At 38.7% G+C, this 13,991-nt stretch overlaps 1 protein-coding gene across 1 annotated transcript; it reads right to left on the reverse strand.

Moving 5' to 3' along the window:
• Positions 1 to 9,178: 9,178 nt before the first annotated feature.
• Positions 9,179 to 10,129, reverse strand: LOC131821255 (olfactory receptor 52A5-like). Its single transcript, XM_059157217.1, has one exon. It carries the CDS (start codon positions 10,127 to 10,129, stop codon positions 9,179 to 9,181), a length of 951 nt encoding a protein of 316 aa, XP_059013200.1.
• Positions 10,130 to 13,991: the final 3,862 nt, after the last annotated feature.

A 13,991-nucleotide genomic window follows, 5' to 3' on the forward strand; every position in this document is an offset into this window, starting at 1 on the left:
GGCAGTTCAGGGCCTTTTAGAGCAAAGGGGTATAGATTGCCAAACTGTGATTCTATGTATTCTAATATATCTTATTCTTATCCAGTCATACAATTACTGAGTAACAAAAGTAGGAGAACCAACTTAATCGGCGAAATTTTTTAAATGAATCTGGAAATGTCAAAGGAAAGATCAAAGTATGCACGTGGGTCAAATCATCCACCCACACTAAGAGTTATCCACTGCATGACAATTGAGTATTTGGACACCATGACTAGGATGAGGCTAGCATGATCAGACTGCTGAGTGGTGGTGTCCTTCCTCCCCCAATCCATCTTCTCTTCCTTCCAACCTGGTCTAGAAATCAGAGAGAAACGAATAATTGGAATGATACTGTAGACAGAGAAATATCAAAGCACGAAACAAGAAAATCCACTGTACTCTGAGCCTGACTTTTCTCTAGTTTTCTCTCTCCTTTTTATTCTCCTTTCACTTCAGATTAGCAAAGCTGGTTATTTCTGTAGAACATACCGACACATCTTTGACAAAGAATCAATTGAAGTTCCCTTTATAGGGTTGAGACGCCATTAATGCGGTCCTAATGATTCTCCTCACCTTGAACTTCCTGATCACCAAGAGATTTCCAAATATGCTATAGCTGCGGAAATCTGACTCCATGTAATGAGTCATGTAATGGCAGGGGCATAATTCCGAATGGCAATTCTGATTCAAGACACAAGTGTTGAATAGGAATGCTTCTGTTAGATAACCATGGACAGCATCTCATGCTCTTTTTTGCACATATCATACAGGAAGGCCAGTTTGACAATATTAAATAAAATCAAAAGGGTTAAAGAATACCTGGTATAAAAGAGAAACCGTGGGTATCTCAACTGGAACGGACATAGGGAAGAGGCTAAGGTGATGTGTGGGGAGGTCATGGAATGAGATTGGGAGCCCAGGGTTGGCAGAGATGATCCTTGTGTAGACACTGGGGCTGCATAGCGCTGAAGGAACTAGAAAGTTCTAATTTTTATCTTCCACAAAAGCTGACACAAGAAAAATGTGAGGGAGTGGGGCTCTTTGAGAATTATCTAGGTGATTCCATGGAGGATAGTTGCCAAAACATAGGCACAGTCAGGTGGAAGTGCCTGGGGAGTCATCACAGACAGGAAAAGAAATCTCCAAGACAGACATATCATTGCAATATGTAGGCTGCTGCCGAGTACACTTCACACTCCCCAACAACTGCACACCAGCAACTAACCCTAGTTCCGTTAAGGAGTTGACAATATTATGCATGGGTAATTTTTTATTTAAAGTGAGCAGCTGTCTGACTCTAAGTGAAGCTGATCCATATGTCTTCAAAGTGTTGTTTTCTTAAGCATTTTGAAACATTTGCCCATAGACCAAGTCACACCCTCCAAATATTAATCTGAGGTTTCTCCCTGGACCCCAACAACCCTAGTTTCTACTCAGAAATTTTAAATTTGGCACACTGTGGAAATTATTCTACCACATCATCCACCCACAGCACCATTCCTGGCAGCCCACTGCATGTGTGCTGAGGCCTATGCAAGCCTGCCCTGCCTGTCTGCTATGCAACCCTCACTCTCAGAAAGACCTCCTCCTGGGGAAGAAACACATCCCCTGCAGGCACTGTCCCCTTTTTGAGTTATACATCTTCAGTTATAATAGCACAGGATTCAAGTTACCCATGATTTGCTCTCCTTCGAGGAAAACAGCTGCACTTCTGCCCACCTTCTCTGGTGGCATGCTGCTAACTTTCTTAACCTCCCAATGTTCTAAAGCAGATCCTCCAGTCCATCATGACTGCTGTTGAATTGTAGCTCCTAAAACTTCAAAGTCAGACTCTATCAAAAAAGTTATTTGAACTCTTTCTTTCTGTGATTTGTAAGCTTGCTTCTGGAATCTACATTCACTGACTCTACTTGTGTTCATCTCTCAACACAAAGAATTTCATGCCCAGTTACCCAGCTACTCACTTACTTAGTAGTATCTGGAAGCAGTGGTGGGAAGTGAATGGAGCAGGAGAAGGTTGCTCTTTGCTGGTCCCAGCACTGGAATATCTGTGTGTTTTGACATAATTTTCCCTGATGACCAAACTTGATAAGCTTTTGCAAATCTTGAGACATTTCTTACTCCCTGTGGCAAAGAAGGATGGTTAGAGCCAGAGGAACAGCCACCATTTCTCAGGAGGAGCATCTTACTCAATTCCCAGGAGACCTGAAATGTATCCTGTGCATCCAGGAGCTGACAGTGTTGAAGTAGGTTCTCTTGGTCAAACAGCACAGTGTGTTCACACTTCCACAGATTGGGATTCCTCGTTCTCACTTATATAATGGAGAAATGGAACACAAAATGGGGAATGCATAGCGTGGGACTCCATGTCTTGCCTGAGCAAAGTGGCCAACTTTATCTATGTGTTTTAAGGAGAGGAAATTGGAAATAAAACAAATGGGAGCCTCTTCTCACTTATCTCACTTACATACTCTTGGCCATCCCATGGAGATTCAAAGGGTTTCCAGATGCAGTACCGTGATCCCAGGGAGGAGGATGTTTGCAGGTTGTGGGGAAGAAGTTTGGAAGTGGGAGGGAGCCTATTGCATAGTCAGCCCTCTTGTTCATCTGTCTGATTACCAGGCTATGCTATTTGTTTGTCTGCCTTTAACTTAAGGCCATCGCTTCCTGCTCTTAAGAGAGCATGCTTTTTGGAGTAAGTCCCTCATTCCTTGCATCATAGACAGCGCATATGCCACAGAGACATGTACCTCCACCCATTAGCTGGTCCATGTGGTTGCCTATATTACCCTGGACTCTTCATCCAATTAGCTGCAACACTCAGTTAAAGAGGAACTCAGAGGTCGGAGTGAAGCAGCTCTTCAGTGACTGTGCATTCAGCATGACTTTGCAGACAGCTCTTCTTTATACCTTGAAAAGTTGCTAGGTTCCTGAATCTCCAGCATGGAACAACTCTGACCTGGAAAGGAGACAAAACGGGCATGCTAAATACCAAATGGATCCATGTGTGGATTAAAATCTCTTGGCCCAGGCCCTTGTGTTTCACATGGAAGTTCTCTCAGTAGACCAGCTGTGGTTTGTTCATCAAGGAGAACAGGAAGGATGATATTGTGCTCTAACAAACCACCTGTAGGGATAGCAAAAGTAGATTTGATATAACTAAAGTATTCTCAAGCCCTGGTCAAATGCCAATGCTAATGGCACCAGTTAATGTGTTAGCGGGTGTGCACATTCCACTGGTGACCTGTGAGAAATGGAATGCCACTGGCAAAATATATATTCCACAATGCTGTGAGGTCATTTCAACAGCTCATGGTGGGAAAGAGCCAACTTTTGAAAGGAAATAGCTCTGCTCCTTCCTAGTCAGGACTGAAACTTGGGCTGTTTGTGCTTCTGGATATTTATTGTAATTCACCAAAGCCTCATGTCCATCACTGGTAAAATGAGAATAATTCAACAGACACTCTTTTCCATTTTTTAAAAAAGATTTTATTAATTAATTAATTTATTTGACACACACACACAGTGAGAGAGAGAAAGAGAGAGAGAGCACAGCAAAAGCAGGAGGAATGGCAGGCAGTGGAGAACAGGCTCTCTTTTGTTGGATCCCAGGATCCTGGGATCATGACCTGAATCAAAGGCTTTACCTACTCAACCACTCAGATTGCCCACAACAGATGTTCTTATTTGACTTCTGAAGTGCCCTCTGGAGCTCGCTGCCACTCTCTGTAGCCAGACCACACCAACTGATGCTCCAGGGAGTTGAGTTGGGCTTCCCTCAGCCTTTCCTCATCTGCTGGATTTTGAATGGTCAATAGTCAGCTGTCTTCCTCTAAATTTAGTATATGCATGCTATTTTTGTTTTTATAATCATATGTGTCAATTAAATATTTGGAAATAACAGAAAAGAAAGTCAATCAGTGTTACTTATCATGTAATCAAAATAAAAATATTATATGAGGGGCGCCTGGGTGGCTCAGTGGGTTAGGCCGCTGCCTTCGGCTCAGGTCATGATCTCGGGGTCCTGGGATCGAGTCCCACATCGGGCTCTCTGCTCAGCAGGGAGCCTGCTTCCCTCTCTCTCTCTCTCTCTGCCTGCCTCTCCGTCTACTTGTGATTTCTCTCTGTCAAATAAATAAATAAAATCTTAAAAAAAAAAAAATATTATATGATCATTTCAATAACTACAGAAAAAATATGAAAATATTCGATATGCATTTATTTAAAAGCCATCAGAAAAATAGGAGTAATGGAGAACTTGTTAAACTGACCTAATGTATCACTGAGAAACCTAGCTAATATACTTAAAATTATTAAGCCAAAGTCTCCATTAGATTGAGAGAAAGGCCTGGATTCCCACTGTCATACCTTCATTCAACATCTGTACACAGGTCCAAATCATAGCAATGCTACCATCATATTCTATTAGTTTTTATTTCTTTTTCAGAAATATCACACAGTTATCTCCATTCTTTATATTTTGGCTATAGTCTAAAAATTCATATGTTTGCCATTTTCTTCCCTTGGAGGGATAATGTCATCAAGTACTCAGGATGCACAATGGTAGCCACAACTTCCTGAAATATTGAATCCCCTAATACGGAATTCAAATGAATTAATTAAATGTTTATTATCTTTTTAAACATCTTTTTTCCTTGTCTAATATCCACAAATGTGTTTTCTTCCTTCTATCATGGTATTTGCCGTTTCTTACTTTATATACTTCATGTTCATGTGAATTTTACTAAGCACCAAAATGTTACGACTCAGATTTATTTGTTTTATTCAACAAGACTTTATTTCCCAAAAACTATCCTCCACCTCTGCCATTTGAACACTATCATCCCCTCCATTTTCTATATCGGTATGTTTTCTTGTTTTTTTCTTTCCTCTGAGTATGTCTAAATCCAACATTGGAGATCCCTGTGTTTCTCTCTGTAGGTTCATTTTTTTTTTCAGTAAGCATTTTATTGGTTCACTTGATGCTTGAATGAATAAAAGTAAACCAGATAGCTATTGTTGAAGCATCCTGACAGAGGTTGAAGGGATATAGGCAGAGGATTAGCAAAGAGTGAAGATCTGAAATCACTGTTTTAAGAGTCAGTCTCTCCTCTTCTAGTTTTGTGTTTCACTCATACTTTATTTCAGGATCCATAATGATCATTCATGACATCATCTTTGTTTATCTTATTAATATGGGAATAAACTCCTTTCTATGCAGATATTCTCTATACTGATGTTGCATAGTACCTCAAGCCTTCAGACTGGTTCCTTTGGAATACCCCTGATCAATAGCAAGAAAATGTCTGAGGTGTTCATTTTCCAAAGTCATTTTTACGGAGGTTCTAAGAAGTCTCAGGCATTGATTGCCCCATGTACTGTGGAATCAAGTATAAATAAGATATGGGTTTTATTTTTTTTTTTATTCTTTATATTCCTATATTTTTATTTTTATTTTATTTTTTTTATTTTTTTTTAATTTTTTATTTTTTATAAACATATATTTTTATCCCCAGGGGTACAGGTCTGTGAATCACCAGGTTTACACACTTCACAGCACTCACCAAATCACATACCCTCCCCAATGTCCATAATCCCACCCCCTTCTCCCAAACCCCCTCCCCCCGGCAACCCTCAGTTTGTTTTGTGAGATTAAGAGTCACTTATGGTTTGTCTCCCTCCCAATCCCATCTTGTTTCATTTATTCTTCTTCTACCCACTTAAGCCTCCATGTTGTATCACCACTTCCTCATATCAGGGAGATCATATGATAGTTGTCTTTCTCTGCTTGACTTATTTCGCTAAGCATGATACGCTCTAGTTCCATCCATGTTGTTGCAAATGGCAAGATTTCATTTCTTTTGATGGCTGCATAGTATTCCATTGTGTATATATACCACATCTTCTTGATCCATTCATCTGTTGATGGGCATCTAGGTTCTTTCCATAGTTTGGCTATTGTGGACATTGCTGCTATAAACATTCGGGTGCATGTGCCCCTTTGAATCACTACATTTGTATCTTTAGGGTAAATACCCAATAGTGCAATTGCTGGGTCATAGGGCAGTTCTATTTTCAACATTTTGAGGAACCTCCATGCTGTTTTCCAGAGTGGCTGCACCAGCTTGCATTCCCACCAACAGTGGAGGAGGGTTCCCCTTTCTCCGCATCCTCGCCAGCATCTGTCATTTCCTGACTTGTTGATTTTAGCCATTCTGACTGGTGTGAGGTGATATCTCATTGTGGTTTTGATTTGTATTTCCCTGATGCCGAGTGATATGGAGCACTTTTTCATGTGTCTGTTGGCCATCTGGATGTCTTCTTTGCAGAAATGTCTGTTCATGTCCTCTGCCCATTTCTTGATTGGATTATTTGTTCTTTTGGTGTTGAGTTTGCTAAGTTCTTTATAGATTCTGGACACTAGTCCTTTATCTGATATGTCGTTTGCAAATATCTTCTCCCATTCTGTCAGTTGTCTTTTGATTTTGTTAACTGTTTCCTTTGCTGTGCAAAAGCTTTTGATCTTGATGAAATCCCAGTAGTTCATTTTTGCCCTTGCTTCCCTTGCCTTTGGCGTTGTTCCTAGGAAGATGTTGCTGCGGCAGAGGTCGAAGAGGTTGCTGCCCGTGTTCTCCTCAAGGATTTTGATGGATTCCTTTCGTACATTGAGGTCCTTCATCCATTTTGAGTCTATTTTTGTGTGTGGTGTAAGGGAATGGTCCAATTTCATTTTTCTGCATGTGGCTGTCCAATTTTCCCAGCACCATTTATTGAAAAGGCTGTCTTTTTTCCATTGGACATTCTTTCCTGCTTTGTCGAAGATTAGTTGACCATAGATTTGAGGGTCTATTTCTGGGCTCTCTATTCTGTTCCATTGATCTATGTGTCTGTTTTTGTGCCAGTACCATGCTGTCTTGAGGATGACAGCTTTGTAATAGAGCCTGAAGTCCGGAATTGTGATGCCACCAACGTTGGCTTTCTTTTTCAATATCCCTTTGGCTATTCGAGGTCTTTTCTGGTTCCATATAAATTTTAGAATTATTTGTTCCATTTCTTTGAAAAAGATGGATGGTACTTTGATAGGAATTGCATTAAATGTGTAGATTGCTTTAGGTAGCATAGACATTTTCACAATATTTATTCTTCCAATGGATCCCACCAAAAAAGAGAGCTATAGACCGATATCCTTGATGAACACAGATGCGAAAATACTCAACAAAATACTAGCCAATAGGATTCAACAGTACATTAAAAGGATTATTCACCACGACCAAGTGGGATTTATTCCAGGGCTGCAAGGTTGGTTCAACATCCGCAAATCAGTCAATGTGATACAACACATCAATAAAAGAAAGAACAAGAACCATATGATACTCTCAATAGATGCTGAAAAAGCATTTGACAAAGTACAACATCCCTTCCTGATCAAAACTCTTCAAAGTGTAGGGATAGAGGGCACATACCTCAATATCATCAAAGCCATCTATGAAAAACCCACCGCAAATATCATTCTCAATGGAGAAAAACTGAAAGCTTTTCCGCTAAGGTCAGGAACACGGCAGGGATGTCCATTATCACCACTGCTTTTCAACATCGTACTAGAGGTCCTAGCCTCAGCAATCAGACAACAAAAGGAAATTAAAGGCATCCAAATCGGCAAAGAAGAAGTCAAATTATCACTCTTCGCAGATGATATGATACTATATGTGGAAAACCCAAAAGACTCCACTCCAAAACTGCTAGAACTTATACAGGAATTCAGTAAAGTGTCAGGATATAAAATCAATGCACAGAAATCAGTTGCATTTCTCTACACCAACAGCAAGACAGAAGAAAGAGATATTAAGGAGTCAATCCCATTTACAATTGCATCCAAAACCATAAGATACCTAGGAATAAACCTAACCAAAGAGACACAGAATCTATACTCAGAAAACTATAAAGTACTCAGGAAAGAAATTGAGGAAGACACCAAGAAATGGAAAAATGTTCCATGCTCCTGGATTGGAAGATATGGGTTTTATACTTAAGATACTTGCATAGACAATTACGAGTTGAATTAGATTTCTATGTGTTCATTTCTGGAACTTCAACTTACACATTTGGGTGAAACTCTAATTAGATAAAACCATTTACATGTGTGTCTATAGAAGGATTGTTTCTGTGTAAGTACTGATCACATTTTCATTCCTGAAAAAAAGCATGTCAGTGAATGAAAGAAGAGACCACAAAAGATTTACACTGCATGAGTCAAATTTGTAAAATTCTTGAGAATACAAACTACTCCCTAGTGACAGAAAGTAGATTGAAGGTTTTTGGGGGCCTGCCAGGGGTATAACGAGGTTCAATAGGAATTGGTCAAAAAGGAGCATTGGAAACTTTTAGGAGTAGTGTTTCAGTTCATTATCTTAACTGTTGTGATGGATCCATAGGTGTGTAGATGCCAAAATTTATCAAATCTTATCCTTCATGTATGTGAAAATTTATTAAATGTGAACTATTTCAATAAACTCCAAAAAGCACATGAAGGCATATTAGTGAATAGGCTTAACTTTTCTATAAATCTTTTAAGTATATTTTTTCTACACATATTCATCACTGTTTATAGTCTATATCCATATCTACTTGGTCTTGTTCATATCATTATCATTGCTTTTACATCATTTTTATATTTAACAGTATTTCAGATAGTATAGACAAACAGAGGTAAGTGATTCCAAATGTATCAAAATAAAGATAAAGAGTAAATATTAGAAACTGAGATAGCCAAAACTATACCTGTGGGTTAGATTACCATTTTGAGAATATTGATGTATGACATGGTCATTGGAAGAAACTGGAATTATCCTAGATTCTATAATTTGGTTTCTATGTAGGTCTAATTGTACCCAGACAGGAACCCCTACGTTTAAATAAATAGGACAAATACACACAGGAATAACAGAAAATTTTGAATTAAGACTATAAGTTCTTCCTTATATGAAAAGTAAACCATTGTTCTGTGGTATATAACAGTTGTTGAATGTCCCATTCATTTATGAGCATCTAAAATAAAACAATTGTGGACATGGGTATTTCTGGAAGATATTACCTTTTCACCATATTGATGTTCCTACATTAAATGAAATTAAATATCTGTAGAATGAGCCAGTAATGATCAAGATAGCTTTTTAGAGAAAAATATTTTCAGGATATGGTCACGAATTTCTTTGGTCTTTACGCCATAGACTATAGGGTTGAGGAAAGGAGGGACTAACAGGTACAGGTTTGATAAGAGGATATGAACATACGGTGGTATGTGCGCACCAAACCTATGTGTGAAAAAGGAGAAGAAGGCAAGGAGGTAGAACTGTAAGAAGACACAGATGTGCGCGATGCAGGTATTAAAGGCCTTGAATCGTGCCTCCTTCTGGGGCAACTGAAACACAGTGATAAAGATTTGAATGTAAGACAAGGTGATAAAGATTATGTCAAAACCTAAGATACAGAAGGCAACAAAAAGACCATATATCTTGTTGATGCGGACATCTTCAATGGCCAGCTTCACGATGGCCATGTGCTCACAATAAGTGTGGGAGATCACTGTGGTTCGATAGAGTTTAAGACGACATTTGATGAGCACCAGGCATGGTGCTCCAAGAATAGCACCCCTGAGTGTCACTGCAACTGCAATGTGAATCAAGAGTTGTTGGGAGAAGATTGTGGTGTGTCTCAGGGGGTCACAGATGGCCACATATCGATCTAGGGCCATTGCCAGTAGGATGCCTGATTCAACTGCCTGGAATGAGTGAATAAACCACATTTGTAAAAGGCAGGCTTCAAAGGAAATCTCTGGCAAGTGGAACCAGAAGATGCCTAACATTTTGGGAAGAATGCAGGTGCTAAGTGCAATGTCCGTGGCCCCCAGCATAGCCAAAAATATGTACATGGGCTTATGGAGGCTGTGCTCATATTTGATTATCCCCAAAATTAGGGAATTCCCAATCACAGCGATGAAATACATGACACAGAACGGAATCCCAATCCAATGTTGCACTGATTCCAGCCCAGGAATGCCAGTGAGTGTCAGGACAGGGGGCATGAAGACGGAACCATTGGGTATGAGCATGATGATTTGGTCTGTAGAATCAAGTAGTGGTGTTGCTGTTTCATCTTCTATTCCTCATCAAGACTATGAGAATAAAAAAAAAGAAGAAGAAAATACTTTATTTTAACAAAGTATACCTTAGTCAGATAATGCATATTTCATCCTCTCGATCCTATATATATGTGAAAGATAAGTGACATGAAATCTTCTAAGCCCAGGGTGCATGGCCTTTTGATTTGATACATTTGCATATTGCACTTTGAGTTCCATTGTAGTGTTAGCCAGCACTCTATCACATTGCTTTGTTATGTTTTCTTTCTCATGGTTGGAAAAATGAAGATCTAGTCTCTTGGTAAGTTTGATGATTTTAATACATGATTTTTGTTTGTCATCACTATCCTGTGCCGTAGATCTTCAGAACTTATTTATCTACTAATAAAATAACCCCTCTCTTTTCTTGTCCTTCAGCCCCTGTTACACATAATTTTTATTTTTAATTTTTCCTTATTCAGCTTTTTGAACATTCCACATATAGTGATAGCATATGTGTTGGAATTTCTCTGTCTGACTCTTCTCACAGATCATAATGTACTTAGAGTTCACCATTTGGTCACAAAGGGCAGGATTTTTTTCTTCCTCCTGCATGAAGAAACTAATCATCACAGAAATGCAAATGAAAACCAGTGAAATATCACCTCAGTTCCATTACAATGGCTGTCATCATTCAGAGATAACAAATGTTGCAGCGGAAGTGGAGAAGAGGAACCCATTGTACCTACTTAGTGGGAATGTTTGTTTGCCAACCACTAAGGACAGCAATGTGGAAGTGCATCAAAAACTTAAAAACAATCTACATGTAATCCAGCAATTCCACCTCTGATATATATATATCAGAGTATATATCAGTGTACACACACACACACACACACAAAGGACTGGAAAAGAGGAATATTGAAGAGATATATTCAATCTCTTGTTCACTGCAGCATTATGCACATTAGCCAAGATATAGAAAAAACCTCAGTGCCCATCAACAAGTGAATGCATAAAGAAGACCTGCAATGGAATATCATCCATCTTATTGTATCTTTTTAATGAATCCTTTCAAATTTTCTCTTTTCGGAAAGTCATTGTAAGAACAACCATCAGGTCGGTGTTTCAACATGCTTTTATCACTTTCAATGACAAAAGTTAAATGGATAGGGCGGTTTTTTTCTATTCCATGACTAATAGAACAAAAAGAGTTTCCTTGTATCTTGTGCTTTCCGCTCATCATATGTGCTTTTTTTGTGACCTGCTAATTGGACCTGGAAAAATTTATTTAATGCAGAGTCCAGGCACTTTGAGAACTAGACTCCCACTAGGCTGTCAGCAACCATGGTGCTGCTGACTGATTCCGCTGACCATAATCAGAAGACAAGTTTGACCAGAGTATTTTTCAGTTTTGCAGCTCATCAGCCTGTCTTCTCAGCATAGCATCTTCCCAGTCTGTTCCATCTTTCCTCCATTCAGAGTGTTTTCAACCTAATTTGTCAAAGTTTCTATGTTTTTCCAAAACCTAATCATGCATGGTGCAACTTTTCCTGCTTCTTCTCCGTGAAAAGAAATCAATTACTTTTAATTCATGTCTGTCTTCTGTGGCAGTTTCTATCAGAGCTTGTTCCTACTGTGTCATGCTTTTTGCACATCTCTTGTATGTATTTGAAATGCCAGTCTGTGCTCTCTGCTCTTCTCTCTGCCCATCAGTAATCATTTTTCAATCCCTAAGGCTGAATATACATTTATTCTTAAGTATTTGTAAAAACAATGACACCCTTTGAAATTTAATATTTTCTTTATTTATACTCTAATGCATCTTCTGCCCACTGAAAATACAATGAAATCTCTTCACATTGTTTTTTGTTTTTTAAGATTTTATTTATTTATTTGACAGAGAGAGATCACAAGTAGGCAGAGAGGCAGGCAGAGAGAGGGGAGGAAGCAGGATCCCCGCGGAGCAGAAAGCCTGATGCCCTGGCTGGATCCCATGACCCTGGGACCATGACATGAGCTGAAGGCAAAGGCTTTAACCCACTGAGCCACACAGGTGCCCCTTCACATTGTTTTTCAAATGGTTATATCCATCCTATTCTTAGTCTCTCTCCTTTGCTGCTCAATCTAACACATTAAACTATAATCATCAGGGTCTCCTTATGAGTGCATTTGCCTTATCATTTTCAAAGCCCCTAAGAATTTTCTTGCCTGCTGATTCCTTACAACTGGCATTTATATTTTCTCCCAGAAAGTGTTTTCTCCTCAGAATATGCAATAAACTAATTCACAAGTTATATTCATTTTCTTTTAACAATTTCCAAGTTCATTTAAAAAATTATTTCAGCCAGTATAAAACAGATAAAGATATGATGATGGTTTAAAATGACAGGCAATTTTTTACAAAAACAGACAATCACATCTTGTCCATATTCCTTCAAGTTCTTCTGATAACTTTAGATTGTCCTTGAGACTTGCGAAGCTCTCTAAAACACATCTCAGTCAATTGCAGGAGCATTTATTACTCTGTTGTCTTAATTCTTAACTTAATTCAACTGTGAGTCAGGCTTTCCTAATTCTCCTTGTTTTGGAAACCTTCCTTTTTGCAAATATATGAGTCAACCTAGACTTTCCTCAAATCAGAAGGTTATATTATTAACCACAAAGAGAGGATTATGTGCTAGTGATTTTTTTTTTAATGGAGAGTGTGTACTAATTACTACGGCGTTTCTTTTTCTTTTTCTTTTTTCTTTTTATTATTTTATTTTTTTAAAATTTTATTTATTCATTTGACAGCTAGAAATCACAAGTAGATGGAGAGGCAGGCAGAGAGAGAGAGAGAGGGAAGCAGGCTCCCTGCCGAGCAGAGAGCCCGATGTGGGACTCGATCCCAGGACCCTGAGATCATGACCCGAGCCGAAGGCAGCGGCTTAACCCACTGAGCCACCCAGGCGCCCCGTGATTTTTTTGTATGTAACTGTTACAAGCACTTGAAGAAACAATGGGGCAACCTGTTAAAGTTATTTATCCTGTATTTAGAAGAATCTTCACTATCCTGAGTGCTTGGAATTCAAAACTAATGGTTACGATTTGTTAAATACATGCTACATCATTTGTGTTCCTAAGACTTTAAAAATTACATTGTCTTCCTTACCTATTGGTATTGACATCATTAATCCATTATATTAATGAAAAACTAAGACTTGCTGTTGTTATAAATGGATCCACTTGGATTCAAATTCCATGGGATACTGATCCACAAAGAACAAACAAGATTTTGTCTTTTGAGATTTTATCACCCAATTCAGTACGAATTATGAGCTGTCTCTCAGTGTGCGAATAAGTCAGGGTGGATTATACAAAAATATACAATAGTTTTTAATTAGTTTATGTCTTTTCAGATTCTGAGGGAAGAAACTTCCATAGTACCTTCTTATTTCACAGATAAAATGCATACATACAAACATGTTTACTATATTCTGCATATACAAAATAGGTCCAGTTTACATATCAGATCACTCATATACTAGCTAACACTGTGATTTGGCTCAAAAGTGTGTGCTACTCTCTTTTTCAGGTGTTGGCATTTGGGAGATTTAACATGATTACATGGGTCATACCTGACCTGAAGAATACTTAGAGAAGAATGTGCAAAATTCAGCTTGGCAGAAGTTTATATGGCGGTCAACCAAAGGAGGGTAAAAAGGAAAGGAGCCAGTAAACACACTATCAGATAAGTAACATGGGAAACCTTCCTTCAAAGTATATTCATCATGTGAAGAAAGTAGTTTCCTTCCTTCAGGATAATTTTACTTTTCCAGCTTCATGAGGCCTCATGGCTATTCTTCTAGAG

This window comes from Mustela lutreola, chromosome 1 (assembly GCF_030435805.1).
Source record: "Mustela lutreola isolate mMusLut2 chromosome 1, mMusLut2.pri, whole genome shotgun sequence".
NCBI lineage: Eukaryota > Metazoa > Chordata > Mammalia > Carnivora > Mustelidae > Mustela > Mustela lutreola.